The sequence below is a fragment of the Carex rostrata genome, chromosome 20, assembly GCF_964058835.1.
Source record: "Carex rostrata chromosome 20, lpCarRost1.2, whole genome shotgun sequence".
NCBI lineage: Eukaryota > Viridiplantae > Streptophyta > Magnoliopsida > Poales > Cyperaceae > Carex > Carex rostrata.
Window position 1 is genome coordinate 6403812 of NC_135937.1, and position 21946 is coordinate 6425757.

General features: G+C 32.8%; 2 protein-coding genes across 2 annotated transcripts; both read left to right on the forward strand.

Moving 5' to 3' along the window:
* The first annotated feature begins 222 nt into the window (after positions 1–222).
* On the forward strand, positions 223–7317 carry LOC144572403 (65-kDa microtubule-associated protein 3-like). Its single transcript, XM_078321972.1, has 13 exons — positions 223–268; positions 1083–1173; positions 1729–1935; positions 2371–2613; positions 3113–3313; positions 3805–3960; positions 4567–4726; positions 4899–5050; positions 5447–5534; positions 5747–5820; positions 6059–6133; positions 6414–6594; positions 7061–7317. The coding sequence occupies exons 2-13, from the start codon at positions 1102–1104 to the stop codon at positions 7249–7251; spliced, it is 1800 nt and encodes a 599-aa protein (XP_078178098.1). The 5' UTR covers positions 223–268; positions 1083–1101; the 3' UTR covers positions 7252–7317.
* Positions 7318–14902: 7585 nt separating this feature from the next.
* Positions 14903–19686, forward strand: LOC144572631 (basal transcription factor complex subunit-like protein). The gene is made up of 11 exons (XM_078322278.1): positions 14903–15049; positions 15131–15219; positions 15503–15770; positions 15968–16014; positions 16555–16592; positions 16727–16772; positions 16880–16933; positions 17750–17818; positions 18640–18716; positions 19073–19168; positions 19422–19686. Exons 1-11 carry the CDS (start codon positions 15019–15021, stop codon positions 19474–19476), a joined length of 870 nt encoding a protein of 289 aa, XP_078178404.1. The 5' UTR covers positions 14903–15018; the 3' UTR covers positions 19477–19686.
* The last annotated feature ends 2260 nt before the right edge of the window (positions 19687–21946 follow it).

Here is a 21946-nt window from a genome sequence, read left to right on the forward strand (position 1 = left end):
GGATTCCAATAATCAGATATCCACTAAAATTTTATGCATTAATTTTTTTGGCTTCTAAGCACCTCAGTTGACAGTTATTACTAAAAGCAACACACTTTTATAGCTAAAATTAGATAAGAGAAATTAGTGCGATTTCAGAAAAAACAGTTTTGCATAGAAACACCGCAAAAATCATGAAAGAAAATAAAGAAGGTTAAAGAAAAAAAAAAACACTGTTTATCTCCTTCAAGTGATTTCCCCTCAATAGCCACTGCATCTCTATTATGTGGTTTGTTCCCTTAAATTCCTCATTTTTTTTATTAAATTAATTTATCATTGAGAAACAATCTCTTTTTTGTCTGTTCAAGTTTTTTGCCCCTCTCTGTTGATTTTAGCTCGAATCTCTTCTAATATGAGCTATTTGGAAATTCTCTTCACAATGCCAGAGAATTTCGAATGCCAAAAATGCATTTTGTCTATCAATTTATTCAATTTAGGATACGATGGATCTTACATTTTTTTTCAACTGAGCTGACATAAATTACTGTATGGTCCTTGGAAAAGATCATTTCTTTGTATAAAAAAGAACATTGTACCTGCAAATTTCACTATATAGCCCTTGAAAGGGTGCATATTAGTGTCAAGGACCGCTTAGCTGAACTAGGAAATGGCTTGGCAATAACGTATATAGTAATTTGTTTAAGTTTTGTGGGGTTTTATGTGTAAATTCCATTCTTGAAGATTCTTTGTTAAAAACACTCATTGTTAGCTTCAACAGCAAAGATTTGTTAAATCCAATGTAGCTTTTATTTTAATAGTATTATGTGGATAACAAAATTTTCAACGCATATAGGATATTTTATTTTTTATAAAGAATAAATAGTATATTTTGGGGTTCTGGAGGGTTATTACCAGGATCTGTCTCTTCTTTATTTTAACTAGTACTTGGCCTTCTTCTGCCTTTCGCTTCAATCTTTTTTCCTTTTTTTGGTGAAAAAAATTGGAAGAATATGTTAAAGAAAACTTATTGTTGTGCTTTGTAGGTACATGATGTATTTCTTGTATAATGATGGTATATAAGACATTCTTTTTTTTATGAAAAGGAAGGAATTGCACTAAAGAATGCTCATCTTTCCAAAAGATTTTCTCCTACAAATGGAGGTGACCAGTGGTCGCCTTCTTTCTGAGCTCCAGGTCTTTCTCTCTTTATTCTATTTATTTTTTCAATATCATATTATCATGTTATTAAGAAAATAATGGGCTTTTTAGCTTTTTTTTTTTCCTACACAATCCACTGAAGGTTTCATCCAATTTGCAAATTGACACCTGTATTGCTCATGCCTAGTCAACCTTGATTTTTAATCTTGGAGCAGAGAAAAATGTCAATATTAAATGGAGGATCCTCTTCTATACCATGGTTGAAAGTTACAGATATCTTATCAGGGATGGAGCCAGACTATCAAGCTATGGGGGTCAATTATATAAAATCTCCATGCTGAGTATGGGGGTCAATTTTAGCATTTTATCCTAAACTATATAGAAAAATCATGTATAATCACGGGGATTTTGAAAATGAATGGGGGCATTCACTCCATGTAAATCCGCCCATCTTTAATAGTTCGCGTCAAATATGGAAATTTTTGGTGTGATCTTCAAATTCCACAAAAAATTCAGGTCTTCACCAAAAAATGTTACTAGATAGCATCTCTATTTCCTAATATAATATAGTTCACAAATTAAAATTTTCAGTCAATATGGGATGAGATCGGCCAATCAAATGCAGAAAGGGACATAAAGCTTGTAGAGATACAACAACAGTGCCTAAATGTCTATAGGAATACAATTGAAGAAGCGAAGAAACTCAAGGCCAATTTAGAGAGAGAAATTACAGATTCTGAGGAAGAGATTAGGGCCATCAGTGCTGCAATTGGTGACCCGAATTTGCATTTTAGGGAGGTACTTTTTCTATAATTTCTTAATTAATTATTGAGGACATTAGCAGTACCGTTTTTGTTTAGTACTGTACCAGTATCTACATTACCAATTATAAATTTTATGTATGTGTTCACTCTTTTGTGTGTATATTACGTATGTGTTCATTTTGCTTTTATATGGTTAGTTGGCACATTTGTCAAAGAAAATGAAGAGGGATGGTATTACAGATTATTTTATATCTTGCAAGATTATGCATTATGACTTCCTACATTTTATTAGAGATGTCCAGAATATTTTTCAATTTTGGAGGGGCATACTAATCTCTCAGAAGCAAAATTATGCTGAGAATTTAGAAGAGTAAATCTTAATGACAATATAAGTTTCTCCTTATTTATCTTTATGGCTTTCTGCCAATTAAACTTAAACAAAATTATTTATTTTTTTGTTGTGTGCCAGGTCAGTACAAGTAACATGTGCTTGAGAGAACGAATGGAAGCAATTTATCCACAGCTAGAAGCGATGCGCCAGAGAAGAGAAGAAAGGAAATCTCAGTTTTTTGAAATATTAGAAAAAATAAACAGCATACTAAGAGAGATCAAGCCATACAATACACCATTGGTAGGTTTTGACGAATCTGACCTCTCTGTCGGGAAACTAGCGAAGCTCAAATCTCAGTTGGAGTATCTTAGGACAGAGAAGGTATATCTGTATAATTTTTGTACCAGTACTAGGTATAGTATCTCTTCCCAGCACCATAGTCCTAAGATGATTTTTTTTTAAGGTCAGTGAGTATTGGCTCACCGACAATTTCATTGATAAGAAAAAGTTATTTACAGAATAGTCCTAAGATGATTAAATTTTGCAAAGTGCAAAACAGTTTGTGCTATGGATCAATATCTCTGTTTTCAAAGTTTAAACAATCAATCCGACCTGTTCAACATCATCTCCATATAAAAATGTTCTTGGAGAATAAATTTTTCATTTTTTAGATTTTTTTTACTATTTCTTAAGATGTGTAGAAAATCACCTTATCTAAAGATTTTTGAACCAGCCAAAAATAACGATTTACTATTTAAAAAATGTAAAAAAATGCATACCTGAACTAGTACAATAATTGTAGTTGGCCACAAGGAGCATGGAATCCTTTTATCATCTTAATTATGTTGTGTGTATTTATTTTTTTACTCTTACTTTCTAGGTTAATCGTACAAAGCAAGTAGGAGAACTATTGAATTCCTTGAACTCCCTCTGCCTGGTGCTGGGTATAGACTCCCAGGAAATACTCAAGGGTGAGTTTGGATCTTCTGTGGCAGCCAGTAATATAAGTGATGGTGTGATCCAACGGTTGGTGTCTGAGACTGACAGACTAAGGGTCCTTAAGATGAGCCGCATCGAAAAAGTAAGTTTTTGTTTGTAATAAAAGGGACTAATTTCATGCATAATCTGCAAAATCTCAAAAACAAAAAAAGAAATTGTTTTTACTAGTTTCTTCAAAATATGCTCAAACGTATCAAAAATTGGGTGTTTTAAATTTACTTTTGAGGAAATTAGTCGAGAAAGTTACAGGTGATAGCTCTCGATAGTTGTAAAGCTGTATAAACCTACATTTTGCAGGGGCAGAAATGGAAGTTTTCATTTGTAAAAGAACTAACTAAATTACCACATGGCATATACATGTAATGACTTGAACTTTCGTAAAAATAACTTTCCCATTCAAAAATGGCATCTCCCTCCAAAGTGTTACCTATGTTTCCTGTGGAGCCTCATTAAGTTAACAAGGATCAAAGAGACCTTTTGACGGAACTATTATCATTATTATTATATAAATTGTTCTCAATTCAATGACTAGGTGTTCATAATAAAAACAAAATTGTTTAAATTTTGGTGTAGTTACAAGATATGGTGATGAGCATGTTGGAGCTGTGGACACTAATGGACACTCCTGTTGAAGAGCAGCAATGTTTCCGGGAGGTTGCATCGAACATAGCTGCATCAGAGGATGAGATAACTGAACCCAATTCTCTCTCTCTTCAGTTTTTAAAGAACGTCAGATTCCCTTTTTTCCGCTTTATGTGCCATTTGACAGTTATCTGCATTTCATGTGCCATGAAGCTTTAAAATTCATGAAAAGGTCCTCCTGAAAAGTAGCCCAATTTTTTTTCGATTTTGGCAGTGAGAATGAGGAAACCATGTACTGTATATAGTATTGTGGGGTAGTGAGGCTATGGTACTATGTATAGCGCGGATTAATCCGTACTATGGATCAATATCTTAGTTTTCAAAGTTCAAATAGTCGATCTAAACCGTTCAACATGAGATCCATATGAAAAAAAATGTACGTGCAGACTAAATTTTACATTTTTTAGAATTTTTTTAGATAGGTAAAATATCACTAGTTTTGAATGGTCTAGAATTTTTAGATCAAGTGTATATCTACCCATCTAAAAAATTGGTAACAAAATTGTAAAAAATGTAAAATTTTGATCTACAAGTACATTTTCAAATGGAGATCACATTGAATAGTTCAGATCGACTGTTTGGACTTTGGAAACGAAGATATTGATCCATAGTATTTACATTGAGCACATAATTTTTGCTAACCTTGCACTTGGCCCCTTTAAACTTACGCAATTGAAATTATGTGGATTTCAGATTGAAAATGAAGTAAAGAGGCTTGAGACCCTCAAGACTAGCAAAATGCGAGATCTTGTATTGAAGAAAAAGTTAGAGCTCGAAGACATTTCAGCACGTGCCCACATAGTAGAGAGATTTAATACAGAGATTGAATCCATATTGACCGCATTAGAAACTGGTATTTTTTTTAATATATTAATCTAATGTAATATCAGCATGGTTTTGTTTTCACTACCAGCTTGACCAAATTTCTTCTTCATTTTTTTTTTGGATTTTTGGCTTTTATTGTGTAATTTAAGATATTATTTTTTTTACAATATAACGGGTCTAAATTTTTATCAAATGTACAGGAGTTAGTGACCCTTCGGCAATATTAGAGAGCCTAGAGACTAAAATTTCAAATGCAAAAGAGGATGCATTCAATAGAAAAGAGATACTCGAAAGGGTTGAGAAATGGCAAGCAGCCTGTGAAGAGGAGGCTTGGCTTGAAGAGTATAACCGAGTGTGTACCTGTTAATATTTTTTTCTTTTTCTTTTCGTCATTCTTATAGGAAATGTGCTCGTAGAAATACTAATATTTATGATAATGCCTGACAATATTGGAAATAGATTTATTTCAATATAAGAATTTCCATGCTAAATATTGCCTGAATGGGGATCAAATGCTATATCAAATATTAATATCAATATGATCATATTAAAAGTATAAAATTAAAACTATGGGAGTCAGGAACAATTATTAATATGGGGTGCAGAAATGAATTTTCTTAAGAAAAATACTTGTATAACATAAAAAAAGTACCATATATACTTGTATAACTAAAAAATGGGGAACATTGCAGCACATTTATACCACTTAAATCTGTGAATGTGTTCATAAATAACTAATATTTTCCAGGATGATAACCGGTACAATGTATCCAAAGGGGCCCACCTAGTACTAAAGAGGGCTGAAAAAGCTCGTTCTGTTGTTGGCAAGATCCCAGGTTTGTTTCTTTTTCAGATAATTCATAAACTAATTATAATTTTCTTTTCTTTTGCAATTTTAACCAAAAACCCCTGACAATGCGGCAGCATAACTAGTATCAACTCGTAGACTCTTGTACTATAAAAATATTATTATTTTGGTGGTGTTTTTTTTTTGTACTTCCAACTCAGCTTCCTTCTTTTATATATGTTTTATTTTTATCCTGGTCAGGAATGGTGGAGGTGCTAGTATCCAAAACCAAGGCTTGGGAGAAAGAGAGAGGAATGGAGTTTAGATATGACGGTGTATGTCTAGTTCTATTTTTATAAGGAAAAATTATGTCCTTAACCCCTGAAAAAACTCAAATTTTGTTATAACATTCATAAATCCCTGGCACTTTGTTTTTCACAAGTACCAAAGAAAAAGGAAGTTGTTTGTATATCTTTTGGAAAGGAAAGATATTTTGAGATTTTTCAGGGGTATTAGAAATCCAAAGGAAATATTTGAAATTTTATTACTGTTTCTTTTTGTCAAATGCTGTAGATGGAGCTTGTTGCTATGCTTGAAGAGTACACATGCCAGAGGCAGGAGAGAGAACAAGAGAAAAAAAGACTGAGGGTATATATGCATTCCTATATATTTTTCATAATAGGAATAAAATAAGACAGCAACTGTTATATATAGGATTATCATACAAGGGCAATGAAAAGTAATTTAGAAAAGAAAATAAACAAAGTTTCCAATGAAACCTCTAAAAGCAACAAATGAAAGCAGGTAAATCAATTTAATATTACATCTAGAGAATATAGAATGGTACCATAGTAGACAGGGTTGGTCTGTACCAGTGTATTTGAATTTAGTAGGTGTTCTGAAGTTACGTCTATTAATAAAAATATAGGAACAAAGGAAACATAAGACGGAGCAAGAAGTACAGAATAGCCCAAAAGCAGGTCCACTGATGGGCCTGAAGAAACAAGTTTCTAGAACCCTGTCAGGTCGCCAAGAGAGAAAGCCATCTCTAGGTGGGACCCCCCGATCAGCGAGGAAGGCCGAAAATGCAGGGTGCACGGCATTCAGCAGTAAGATTTCATCACTATTTTGTCCTTCTTAACTCCTGAGTTGAAACTAGAGAGAAAGAGTTTGACATATTATCTTGTGTTTATGTTTTTTTCTTTTTCTTTTCCCTTTTCTGAATACTCGGATTTAAATAATATAATAAATACCCAATGGAACAGAGGTCTTATTTCAATTTCGATTGTTTATTTAGTACAGACTTGGACGATATAATAATATCTGACACAACTTCTCATGCATGGGTGGAGCTAAAAAATGTCTTGAATGGGGTTCAAGTATCATATTGTTTACATCAATAATTCATATAATTATCACATCAAAACTATGAACAGTAACTATGAGGTTCATAGTGGAATCATCTCATATTATTATGACAATTTAAGAAAATTCATGTATAACACCAAAATACTGCATTAAATCCCATTAACTCGTCTGTTTACTTATTTAGTTATTTGCCCGTTTGGTACGCAGGTAGGAGGTCAGATTTGAGTGGACTAGGGACAGCGAAACGACGTCAGCTGGATCCATGTTCATCAGAGAACGGAAGCCGGCCATCGACACCGTCCAAATCAGATGTTGTAAATGGTGGTATTAATGGTGGAGATGACGATGATGGCGAGATTTCGACGCCCCAAAGTGTGTCATCTGCTACATTTTTCTGAATAGAATGTTATTTTGGAATTTTACAATTAACCTGTATGTTTATAATTGAGGCTTATTGTTGATTATGATGAGCTTCTAGAGGCATTTGTTGATAATGAGGTGATTGTGGTAGGTGGTCAAAATGTGTTAATTTTACCAAGTTAGTGCTCTTCTTTTGATATTGTGTTGAAGGGATTCTGTTGAATATAGGCAACACTGCTCCATTAGTCCAAAATCCAAATTAAATCAACAATGTATTAGTCTAAAGTTGAGGCCGTCTTCTAAAAATTAGGTACTTCAAGGCTAAAGATTTGTTTAGATATTATATTTAGTCCTAGACCTTTTGTGCAAATATTTTCTCTAAATATTTGAGAAGAATTAATAATTTAATTTATTTCACATGTTCATTACATATATATAAATAGTTTGGTTCTCATTTGACATCAAGCAAGATTAAAGAACAGTAACTTATTTGGAGGTTATGTTGTGTAGTAGAGAGTTTGTGCTGTTAGTGTTATAATATTTGTCATATAATAAAATTTATTTCGAATTTATTTGTGTCTCTTCTCAATTCCTCTATGTTGGGTTTCAAATTTACTTGGGGTCAGATCAAGACAAGGGAATAGTGGGAAGGGAAAGGAAACAGGCCCCTAACCGAACCTGACTAGAGACGTAAATTTGTTTTAGAATCAGAAAAAAATAATGAGAGTAAACAGAAGGGAACGGAGGGAAGCGAGGGTGAACTGTGTATAAAAACTTGGTGATTTTGTTCACCTAAAGGAGGTGAACTCGCTTTCTTCTCTTTCTTTTCCTTTCTATTATACACCATTTTTGTAGAGCATAGCCTAAGATACATTTCCATCAAACACAAGTAGTTGAGGGGAGGGTAATTTTAATGAGGCACTTGTTTAAAAATTTGATGGAAGTACAGAATGTAGTACACTTCTACAAAAACCCATTTTAAGAAATATAAAATCACATGTATTTAAGGTTATTTTGGTCAATTGTCACCTCAAAGTTAATAGTTTTAAGTGAAATTGTTATTGAAGGTGATTGTCACCGCAATTTTAATTCATAGGAAAAAAATAAATAAAAATATTAAAAATAAAAAGCGTTGCGGAGAAATTTTAAAAATAAGAAGGCAGTATCGTGCCATGACGTTCCGTAGGGACCTCATGCCAAACTTTGGTTCTACGGAAAAAAAAAAAACCAAAAAAATAACTATGGGACGCCATGCCCTACCCCTCTCCAAATCTGAAAAAAAAAAAAAAAAAAAAAGATTATTAGTGGGATGCCATGCGCTACCCCCTCTCCAAAAAAAAAAGAATTTTTCCAGAACTTTTTTCTTGTGGTTATTTGAGATTTTGTTTCACTCCACAAGTATCCAATGGAGAAGCCTAAAAGAGGTGTGTAAACGTTACTTACAATAGTTTAGCATCAAAGGAAGCATTTTTTGATAATCTAATAATGCTAATATAGAGAGGAAAATTTAACAAAAAAAAGACTACTATTCTGTCATGAAATTGCACAAAGTTCATCATGAAGTTAATTATTAGAAAATTTCTTAGAGAGGGGGTAGCGCATGGTGTCTTAATCTATTTTTTTTTTTTTTTTTTTCAGATTTGGAGAGGGGTAGCACATGGCGTCCCATAGTCATTTTTTGGATTTTTTTTTCTCCGTATAACCGAAGTTTGGCATGGCGTCCCTGCGGGACGCCATGTCACGATACTGCCTTCCTGTTTTTAAAATTTTTCCACAACGCTTCTTATTTTTAATATATTTTTTTTTTTTCCTATGAATAAAAATTGCGGTGATTGTCGTATATTAGGCCGCAATTTTTATTGATAGGAAAATTCAAAAACAAAATATTAAAAACGAGAATGGGTCCGTAGAAATTTGAAAAATAGGAAGGGGTACGCGGCCCATGGCGTCCCGTAGAAATTTGAAAAACAGGAAGGGGTACGCGGCCCATGGCGTCCCTCAAGGACGCCATGCCAAACTCCAGTCCAATGGAAAAAAAATTACCATGCCATGGAACCCGATTTTTTTATTTATATCCAAAAAAATATATAAATTTAAAAAACTAACCAAACCGCTTGTTTTTTTTCAAAACTACCCAAACCGGGAAAAAAATTTCTGGTTTCAATACCAATTTCCGGAAAAAAAATCCGGAATAATTTTTTCCGGATTTAGGATTTCTTTTTTTTTCCGAAAATTTTTTTTTAGGAAATTTTTTTTTCAGTTTTTATTTATAATTTATTTATTTTTTCTATTGAAGTATTACAAATATTTAATATATTTTTTAAAAAATAGATGGAATACTATATAATTTGATTTATTCGAAAGACTGCTACAAATAATCCGGATCAACATTTTTCATGCCGGATTTTTTACGGCCGTAAAAAAAATAATATAATATAATATATGTATATGTATATATAATATAATGAGTACGGCTAACACGCTTCCTCTAGCATATGGGCCGAAATACTTCCGGTGGAAATTTGAAATTTCAAAATCCAAAAAGTCGATCTGAACCGTTCATCTCCTTCTCCATATTAATATCTGGTTGGAGACCAAATTTTACATTTTTCTGAAATTTTTTACTATTTATTAAGCCATTTTGAAAATCGCTGATCCAACGGTGGCTTAACAAAACAGTAAAACCATTGGATCAGCGATTTCCAAAGTGGCTTAATAAATAGTAAAAAATTTCAGAAAAATGTAAAATTTGGTCTCCAAGCAAATATTAATATGGAGAAGAAGATGAATGGTTCAGATCGACTTTTTGGATTTTGAAATTTCAAATTTCCACCGGAAGCATTTCGGCCCATATGCTAGAGGAAGCGCGTTAGCCGTACTCTAATATAATATATGTATATGTATATGTATATATAATATATGTATATGTATATGTATATATAATATATGTATATGTATATGTATATATAATATATGTATATGTATATGTATATGTATATATAGAGTACGGCTAACGCGCTTCCTCTAGCATATGGGCCGAAATGCTTCCGGTGGAAATTTTAAATTTTAAAATCCAAAAAGTCGATCTGAACCGTTCATCTTCTTCTCCATATTAATATCTGCTTGGAGACCAAATTTTACATTTTTCTGAAATTTTTTACTATTTATTAAGCCACTTTGAAAATTGCTGATCCAACGGTGGCTTACCAAACAGTAAAAATCAGAAGCTACCGTTGGATCAGCGATTTTCAAAATGGCTTAATAAATAGTAAAAAATTTCAGAAAAATGTAAAATTTGGTCTCCAAGCATATATTAATATGGAGAAGAAGATGAACGGTTCAGATCGACTTTTTGGATTTTGAAATTTCAAATTTCCACCGGAAGCATTTCGGCCCATATGCTAGAGGAAGCGCGTTAGCCGTACTCTGTATATATATATATATATATATAATATATGTATATATATATATATATATAATATATGTATATATAATATAATATATGTATATATAATATAATATATATGAAAATGAAGATATAAAATATGAGGTATGATGAGGTATAAAAAATATGAGGTATTGGAACCCTCGTTTAGTGCCTTAAAAATTCAGTTTAAGTTTTCGTTCAACGGTAGGCATTCAACGATCGGTATTTTCAAAGTTTTCAAAGTCCAAACAGTCGATCCAAACCATTCAACATGATGGATATTTTAAAATGTGCTTACAGATCAAATTTTACATTTTTCTAAATTTTTTTACTATTTATTAAGATGGGTACAAAAATTCAATAGTATGAATATAGCGATTTTGTTAAATACTTAATAAATAGTAAAAAAATAAAATTTGATATACAAGCACATTTTAACATATATATACATATATTATATTATATATACATATACATATATTATATTATATTATATATACATATACATATACATATATTATCTTATACTTTATATACATATACATATATTATATTTGTTAGTGTAATAATCTAGAAGTCAATAATACGATAATTTATCATAAAGCTTTGTTCATGAATTGGATGATTAATATCATTTTGTTGCCTTGAGTATTATTGCATTTATGGATCATTTCGAGTTCATGACTGAAATTGTGAAACTCCATAATATAGATGATATATACTCTTAAAAGGTCACTGACCAAGGTAATTAGCAGGAACACTAATTACCGCTGTAAGGTTAGTATGTGGATTAAATGATGGTCAAGTTTTACAGACCATAGACAAGGAGTTGTCATTTTAATCACATAGATATATGTTACAGGAACATGATATCTGACAGACCCCGAATGAAATATTATACGGAATTGTGTTCGTGTCATTAATGCTTTCATTCAGTGTTAAGTTCTAAAGTATGAGGTATTCATCTTTCCTACTAAGAAATGTATATGTGTGATTGTTATCAAACGCTGTCGGTAAAATACAGTTATAACGGTAGCTCTTCGGTATACATGGCTTAGCTGAGGTAGTGATGGTTTACCAAAAGTACTATTGTCCCTCGTATCTCTATACGAGCTATAGCATCACTGGGCCCCTTGATAGAATAAGATTATCAGTGCGCGGTATGATTACAAGAGTAATCATATTTGATAATCTGCTCAAGATCAAGAAAAGATTAAGTTTACAAGGATGACACACACCTACCTTGAAACTAATCTGATAGCTATGTAACAAAAGAACTGACACAAGTAAATTGTTTACTGGATCGTGATATTGTACTGTACAGCATCATCTGTGTAATTGGATGGTCATGATGTGTTGCCAGATGCCGCTCATGATTATAGAAGTTAAAACAGTTTTAACTCTATTTACCAACATAACACATATCCTATTGGGTCACACCATATAGGAGTTAATCGGAGAATCTTATTGTGATTGATTATAAATTGGTTATGATCAATAGTAAGATGGTTATAATTAATTATACGTGTTATAATTAAATTATAAATGTTATGTAAAAATAACAAGCAAAAACATTGGTTAATTTATAAACGTGTGTGACACGTTGTATAAAAGTTAACCGGTTAATTTATAAATGTGCAGGACACGTTGTATAAATTACCGAAACAACAACCGCAAGAAAAATATATATAATTGTTCAGAATAATTATACGAATATTATTTGTATTCGGGCCGAGGGCATTCGGGTCTTTTCAGATTCGTCCTTATCCGCATGACATGTCATCGATCCTATCCAGATGACACGTCATCGATACCGAAACAAACAACCGCAGAAAAATATATATAATTGTTCAGAATAATTATATGAACATTATTTGTGTTCGGGCCGAAGGCATTCGGGTCTTTTCAGATTCGTGCTTATCCGCATGACGTGTCATCGATCCTATCCAGATGACACGTCATCGATCTTATCCACATGTCATCATCCTTATCCATTCGATGGCATATCTTATAAATAGGCCGAACTTGGAGGGCATTTTGGTCTTTTGGCAACCGACCCTAAACCCTATAAATAGGGGTGGAGGGGTAGAGAGAAAAATCACTAATTCACTTGTATCGTTTCGTGCAGAATCGAATTGGTATTTTCTCTCTTTCTCGGTTTCTCTCCCAAATAGTGTTTCGGTTGAGAAAAGAAAGTTATACGTAGTTGACGTATAATCTTGCGGGTTGTTGTGGAGAATATTTACGGGATCGATGAATAGTGTTTTACCGAATTTCGCGGTATGTCAGTTTTGCTTATTGATGAAACTGAGTAACCGAAAATTCGTGTTTACGGGTTTTCGTCTTTTTCCCCGTGAATAGTGTTTTTGCAGAATTCCGCGGTTTATAGTATTTCTGGCAAAAGAAATAAATCGCTCTCTGGTTAGTCCTGGTGGATAACCGATAGAGGTATCACACGTGTGATACTCCGAGTCGATTCCTTCCCTGATGAGGCTCTACTCGCTCGGTCTGCATTCCAACTGTGATTTGGAAACAAGGTATAAACATGTTATATTAATCTATTTAATTGGTAAGTAGATTAAAGTTTTAGAAATCAATCATGGAGTAGATCTGTAAAATGATTAAATTGGGTTTTGATGCCAAAGGAATACTGAAGGTGAACCGCCTTGGAAAGTTTCCTGACATACCCCGTTTAATCCTGAGCTTAAGTTGGCTGTAGAAATTTTTGTTCTACGGTCATTCCGCACCTTAAGCCTAAACGGGTTTTGGTTACAGCCTCGCCGAAACCCCAACAATATTATATTATTTTTTTTACGGCCGTAAAAAATCTGGCATGAAAAATGTTGATCCGGATTATTTGTAGCAGTCTTTCGAATAAATCAAATTATATAGTATTCCATCTATTTTTTTTTAAAATATATTAAATATTTGTAATACTTCAATACAAAAAATAAATAAATTATAAATAAAAACTGAAAAATGAAAAAAAAATTTCCTAAAAAAAAAAAAATCTTAAATCCGGAAAAAATTATTCCGGATTTAGAAAAAAAAAATCCTAAATCCGGAAAAAATTATTCCGGATTTAGGATCTAATTTCCGTAAATTTTTTTTCCAAAAATTGGTATTGAAACCGGAAATTTTTTTTCCAGTTTGGGTAGTTTTGGAAAAAAAATAAGCAATTTGGTTAATTTTTTAAATTTATATATTTTTTTGAATATAAATAAAAAAATCGGCCATGGAACGCCATGTAATTGTTTTAGCCCATAGAACGCCAAAGCATGGTCTCCTCCTTGGATATGTCTCCAATTTTGCATTTGCCTCTCGGTACAGTTCAGCTGGCGCCTAATGTTTCCATTGGAATCAGTATGAGCAATTAAAATAATGTCTGTCCCAATTAATGAGGCTTGTTTAAAATTTGAACTCAACTTGTTTATAATTTCAGAAAGTAATTAACCAAGTTTATAATTTCTGGTATTATCAATATACTCTTTTATAAAAGCCTAATGTTTCAATATACTCTTTTATCTATCATTAAAATTTGGACTCAACTTGCAAAACACAGGTACTGACACAAATATCAGGCTCACAAGAGGAGGCTGAAGAACAACTAATAGAGATAAAAGAAAAGGCTGGGATACCGAGAGAAGAGAGCAGATCACCTGCCCCCAGTGCAGGAAAATTCTGCCCCTTTTATCCATGCAATTGGGACCAGTCACTCTTAAAGGGGACCGATCACTGTTTATTTTTGAATTTGAGATCCACTAACAGTGACTCTGGGGGCAGAGGATTCGATCTCCCGAGAAAAAGCACAACTAAGCCAAAGCACGACGTCCCATGGGCTAAAACAATTGCATGGCGTCCCATGGTATTTGTTTTTTTTTTTTTTTTTTTTCTGTTGGACTTGAGTTTGGCATAGCGTGGGCCACGTACCCCTTTCTGTTTTTCAAATTTCTACCGACTCATTCTCGTTTCTAATATTTTGTTTTTGAATTTTCCTATCAATAAAAATTGCGGTATATTAGGAGTTGGGACGTGATATCAAAATTCAAATTTGAAGAATTATATTTTAGCATATTTTATTATTAATTGTTTAAATTGATTTGAAAAAAAATATGATTAATATTATAAGACAACTCTTATTTATTAGAAGATAACTTAGTGGATCCTCCCAAATTTTAATCAGAGACGAAGAGAACGGGCATGGATTAAAATATTAACAGAGCTAATTTTGGCTACATGCAGCGCATCATTCACTTTTATCTCTACAGATCCTACACTGCCTGAAACCAAACTAACTCTGTTGATATCTAAACCCTGCAATCTCCATAATAGAGAATACGAAAATAGAAATCAAGCTTCTCTAGGTCTTGAGTTCCCCATGGCATCCGCTCCGTCCAAGCTCTACCAAGGTCTCTCTCTCTCTCTCTCATTAAAACTCTTCTCCTCATGAAAATCTTCATTTTCTCGTTGCAAAATTTGTACACGTGCAGATGACGTCAGTCTGGTAGTGGCACTTTTGGACACCAACCCCTTTTTCTGGGCCGCCGCCTCTCTCCCATTCTCTGAATTTCTCCGACATGTAATTTTTTGCTCTTTTTCCCCTCAACTTCCCTCAACTTTACAAAACAGTCCGAATATGCTTCTATAAAAGTCACCAAAAGTTAATGCCAATTTTTGGTATGCCCCAATAAATAAATATAATATCAGTAGGTAGATGTCAATTTTCATTCAGTTGATATTTTCGCATACTTTGGTATTATTGGTGCAAGTATAAATTATCACAGATTGTTTTTTGGTACTGTAGCAAATGATTTCCTACAATCAAAAATATTGTTGTAATTTTTTTGTTTTATAATTACTAGGTCATACCCTTTATTAATTCTCTTCTCCTACTCAACCAACTCAACCGAGTGGTCCTCATAGCTACCGGTACCAGCTCTTGTGGATACATATATGACTCGGGGGAAGGTAATTATAATGGAAATGCAAATGCTGTCTGTTCTGGAATTATAAAAAAGTTGGAGGACTTTGTTGGAAAAGATTCCAAAATTGCTAAAGGGCCCAATGGGGATGGTACACAGCCTGCCATCTCTTCCCTTTTCTCTGGGTCTCTATCTCTTGCCTTATGTTGTATCCTTTCTGATATTATAAAATGAAGAATTGAATAAGAAAGGAATCAGCATTTAGTGAGTTAGTGGAGTGGCAGCGTTGATTTTGTATATTCAATTTCATGCCATTTAAAATTTAGTGGATTTTCAGTACCCATATACAAATAATCAACATGTAGATTGTGTCATACTATATATTACCTTGACTTGAAGAAAAAGATATTCAGAGAATTTTTCGGTCTGGTGCTCGGCATCCGCAGCCTCGAGTGAGTCTTCATTTTCTATTAGAGAATTATATAATCAATACTGAGTGAGGCTACGATACTATGCATAGCGCATGTTGGTCTGTACTATGGATCAATATCTTCATTTTAAAGTCCAAAGAGTCGATCTGAACCGTTCAACATGATCTCCATATAAATATGTCCTTGTAGATCAAATTTTACATTTTTTAGAATTTTTTACTATTTTTTTAGATACGAAGGGAATCACTTGATCTAAAGATTCTAACCATTCAAAAGTAGTGATTTTTTACCTATCTAAAAAAGTAGGGAAAAATTAAAAAATAAATAAATAAAAAATGCAAAATTTAGTCTGCAAGTACATTTTCATATGGAGATCATGTTGAATGGTTCAGATCGACTCTTTGGACTTTAAAATGAAGATATTGATTCATAGTACAGACCAACATGCGCTATGCATAGTATCGTAGCCTCACTCATCAATATTTCTCCTTGATCATTTTGTTTCAGATAAAATTTATGCAACTGAGTTCACATTAATTGAAACATTAACAATTAGTGCAGATCCTTTGCATCCAAGGTTCTCCCGATGGACCTGAACAGTACGTTTATGCTATCTTTTTCTTTCACTCACAAAAAAAACACACAATTATACATCAGCACATGCAAATGGTATACCTATCCTGAAAATATACCTTAACCTTTTCTTTTATTCAATATTGGATTGTTTTTACAGATATGTTGCAGTAATGAATTCAATATTTTCTGCACAGAGATCCATGGTATATCCAACTCAGTGTATTTAGAACCTTTCTTTTGATAGGGAAATTTTCTATATTATAATTATGAGTATTCCCGTAGGAATTTCATATTTTGTTTAATTTTTCAGGTGCCAATTGATTCGTGTATTGTTGGAGCTCAACACTCTGCTTTCTTACAGCAGGTTTGCACTATTACCATCTGCACCCTACATTCTGTATATTTTGAAATTGATATTTTCTTCATGCCAACCCTCCAAAAGTAATAGTAGTCTACAAAAGGTGATCAGTGTACTCTATTGTAAATCAATATGCACATGAGGTACATGTCTAATGGTCGCAAGAAAGGGCTGAACTAAAAAATTTAGATTGGGGGGGCTGAAATGTAAATGCATAATGTGTGCTCACTGAGATTTACCCAAATCACCACAACCACAAAATATAACTCTATAATTCTAACCACTAAGCTACAAGCACACATTTAACATTTTGTGTGTGTGGGGGGGGGGATGAAATTTTTATAATAATGGGGTCGCTGAGCACCCCATGCATTACCTTAAGATCCACCCCTATTAATAAGCAGTACTTGTATGGTGCATGATTAGATAATAGGCAGCACATAATAATTTTCTGAATGACTTGTATGATATATCAGCACCTGTACATGCTGGATGGCAGGTACAGGTTGGCCTAGACATCACGACGACAGCACCTGACTTTTTTTATGTGCTGAAAAGAATATATAGTATCAAATGGATTAAACAAAAAGGATAAGTTATAGGTATTATTGAAATGCTTGCAGGTATGTAATTATAACCAACTGGTACGTTAGACCTTGTACATTATCGATATGTGATAATGTTGACTTTCTGCTGAGATTTGGGGTGTTTTTAAACTTGTTTTATAATAATTTTGCTGCTGTTCTGCTGTTCTGCTTTTGTAATTTTTGTTTGTTTATCTGTGTTTGTGTTTTCTCAAAGTTCTTTGAATTACTATCCTAGGCTTCATACATAACGGGAGGTGTTTACATGAAGCCCCAGCAGCTAGACGGTTTATTTCAATATCTCGCGGTATTGTTTTTTAGTCTAACTCTTGTTTTATTTTTTCAAGTCTTAATTAGTGGACTGTGCACAGATTCACATATCAGTGAGATTCTGAGTTTTGGATCAATTATTATATACCTTCAAAAGAGAACCCTGATCATAGCTTACCAGCAGCAATTCAGAGGACTGCTACTGGATATTGACCAGTCAAACTTTTGCCTTCTTATTTAATGCACGAACTCACTAATGCTAGTTTGCTATGGTATGCTTAGGGGTGTCAGTCGGTATGGAACGGGTCGGGTGGAAGCAATTTTATACCCTTACCGTTAACAACAACAGCAACCAAACCAATCCTTGCTGTTAAGTTATCAAAAAAAACTTCACCCTTACTCGTACCTGATAAGCTAACGATTTTTTTTTTTATTTACCCATATCCGTCTTATACTCTTATTGAATACGGTATCAGTCAGGTAAACGAATAAAGGGTGTCATTGAATAGGTATATATGAGCCATGAATAATACTGTATCATATCATGCATCATCCCCATATAAATATATATCAACATATATAAATTTATTTTAATAATTACCATATAGGATAACAGGTATGAAATAGTCTTTACTCATAACCTTACCCTTACCCTTACCAGTTACGTTAACGAAAAAAAATTTACCCTTACCCGTACCCGATAAGCTAGCAAAAAAAACCTTACCCGTATTCGTCTTATAGAATACAATACGGGTCAGGTAAACGGATAAAAGGTTGCGATTGACACCCCTAGGTATGCTACTATCCCAGCTTGTTTCCATGCTGCATCTCTAACTTTTCAATTTATTTAATCTTCAGGCTGTTTTTGCAACAGATTTACATTCTCGAAATTTCTTGCGTCTTCCTAAACCTGTTGGAGTTGATTTCCGTGCTTCGTATGTCATTGCCCTTTTTCATTACATTTTCTCTCTCTTATATTAGTTTATTGTGTAGCTTTCATGCTAACTAGGTTGATATCAAGTAAATAATATGAAAATAAACCAAGTAATTCAAGCAAATATCAAGTAAATTTTGGTTTTTGTTTGATTGGACCGAAATAAGAGAGATTAAACCGAATGAAATATAAAAAACCGAAGTAATTCACAAATTCAACCAAACCAAACCCTTAAACCGAAGCATTTAATCCAATTTTTTTTTGTTGACTGAGGCCATTAAAATCTAAAGAAAGGAAAAAAAATTTAGAAATGATAGTCCAATTACCGAAGCTTAATTATTATTTGTCCTGCTTTAGGTGTTTTTGTCACAAGAAGACGATAGATCTGGGATATGTTTGCTCGGTTTGTTTGTCTATCTTTTGCAAGTATCACAAGAAGTGCTCAACTTGTGGGTATGCATTTTTACAGATTAAATTTCTAAAAACTACGAGGTTCATCTGTTATAAATAGCTCCAGTATTGGCACAAAATTTTTATGTAGGCTAGGTCATAGTTTCAATTTAAATTTTCCTTCTTTTGTGGAAATTGCTTGGAAAGAAAAGAAGGAAATACCTTTCCAGTTTCCACCTGTACCAAGTGGTATGATTTTTATTATAAAATGGCATGCTATGCTTCTGTTGCTAATGCATTGATTCATACAATTTAGATCGGAGTTCAATCAGACCACAGTCGATTCAACGACTACAGAGCAAAATCGCTAAGGTCATAAGATCTGGAGAAGGTGTGATATGCTTTTTTTTAAATGTTAAAATATTTTGAGAAATTTTGCAGTAGACTGAGAGTTTGGATGTTTCTTTTCTGGTCAAATTATTTTCTCTTTTTTTATACGCACGTGCCTTCTTTGTAATTGACCTTTGTAAACTGTCATCACTACTAGGTCAATAATATTAATATCTATTCGCTGATGCATAGACACGCCATTTCAGGCTTTTCTTTTTTCCTTCTCAAAGTGATCAAGGAAAATGAGGTAGAATATATATTTATATTATTCTTAGAGGGAGGCTATGGCACTATGTATAGCGCACATTGGTTTGTACTTTGAATTAATATTTTTTTTCCGAAGTCCAAACAGCCGATCGGAACTGTTCAACGTGATCTCTATATGAAAATGTATTGGTAGATTAAGTTTTACATTTGTTTATAATTTGTTTACTATTTTTTTAAATGAGTAGAAACCCACTATTTTTGAATAGTCTAGAATCCTTAGATGAAGTGATTTTCTACATATCTAAAAAAAAGAACAAATTTTTTTTAATAAATGTGAAATTTGATTTGCAAGTGTATTTTAATATAGTGATCATGTTGAATGATTCAGTGGCCTGGTCTTGAGGAACAAGCCCAATAAAATAAAACAACTATGTCTTTGTATATCCATTTATTAAATATGTAGAGGACATCAGTGTGAGGCGATAAGGCATGCTTCATAAATCATACTTTAGCTAAAGCATGTTGAGAGCATACTTGTTGGAGATATTCTTTTGTTTTCTGTCTATTTAAAATGAAATATTTTAAGTGTTAGGCTTAAGAAAAGGTGAAAACATTAGGTAGTGTGTGACGTGTGTTATCCTAACTTTTTATAAGAAGTGATGTTGTTAAACTTTTTTTAGCATTACAAAAAAAAAATTCCTTCTATGAATCTACGCAGGGGTTGAATAAAATTATTACTCTATGCATGGGCTAAATTTGATACAAAATAATACTTAACAAGATATATTTTAGAACGAAACATATTTATCACTTTAATTAAACAAATATTTCTTTAATAGAGAGCAAAATATAACATGTCATTAAATTAGCAGAAATTATATATGAAATTTACAAAAAAAAAATTTATCAAGCTTTTCTATTTTGAGCTAGTACGGTTTACTGGCCTCTCTGTTTGTAATGTTATACAAATTTGATACCAGACTTTTCTCAAAAAAATAAAAAATAAAATAATCATAGATATGACTTGGTCACCCAATTCCGCACCTAAATAGAGTTAAGATCTTATAAAGTTATCCATTTTTTTAGTTTAGATCCAGATCATCCGATTCGAATCGGGCTATCAGATTAAAGGAGCCCGTGCGCTCCACCCAGTCCGGATTGGAATCGGACGGTCCGGATATAAACTCAAAAATTATACGTTTTATTTAAGAGAAACATATTTATATTAATTTGCTAATATTATCTAGAGGGGAATATTTGATAATATCACCATCAATCTACTGAGTTCATTTTAAGTTAGATGTCAAGGATCAGAAAATATAGCTATTTTTTTTTTGGTTTTGTGTGGTGCTTACACAACCTGTAGGTCAGAAAATGAAGTTCTGTGATTTCAAATAACAGTCAAAATAAGGTACCAAAAGTACTTCTGTAACTGTTGAATCTGTACTGTATTTGGGTAAACAAACAAAACGCCAAAGAGGTCATTGTTGGAATTTTGGAGGACCAAAATGGATTTGTTAGATCCAAGTTTAATTAGAAATTTAGAACAGATTGGCCTATTCTTTCCACAGTCTACACCATAACCTTTTTGGTATCATCTTTCATTGAACACACAATTTGTATGTTTTTTTTCTCTTTTGACTTAGTTTGTACTTTGTACAATAAAAATCAAAGTTATACACACCTGACAATATGCATGAATCAAAAGAACTAGCTGATGAATTTCCTTTTCTTTTGCAAAACAGGACTTGTTCTCTAGCAAGCTCATGTTGCCTTAATATACTAAATTAATTGTTTTATATTTTAGCCTGTGACCGTCTGTACTCTGTACAAATAAATAAACTAAAACTTGTGGTGGGACCATGGGGGGCAGTTAGATTTGGGTATTTAAAAGTAAATCTACTTGTCTGCCTTCTTTCCAAATTCCATTTGCATAGATTCAAAAAGCAAAACATAATAAACAAAAAAGAATAAATAACTTTGTTGGATGTCTAAGTGGTGGCTTGAACTTGAAATGGACAGGTCCAAAGAGGCAACAAGGAATAATGCATCTAATGAGATTTATCATGTTTACTTATTAACAGTGAATATTTATACCAAATTGAAGTGGCTGGAATGATCTTCTTTGCCCCTTGCATTTGTAGCTTTTGTGTGTGTATATTTTCTTGGGTAAATTTAACAAAATTTAACAAAAGGTCTTGGGTAAATTTAACAAATTGTTAAATTAATAGTTATTTCACATTT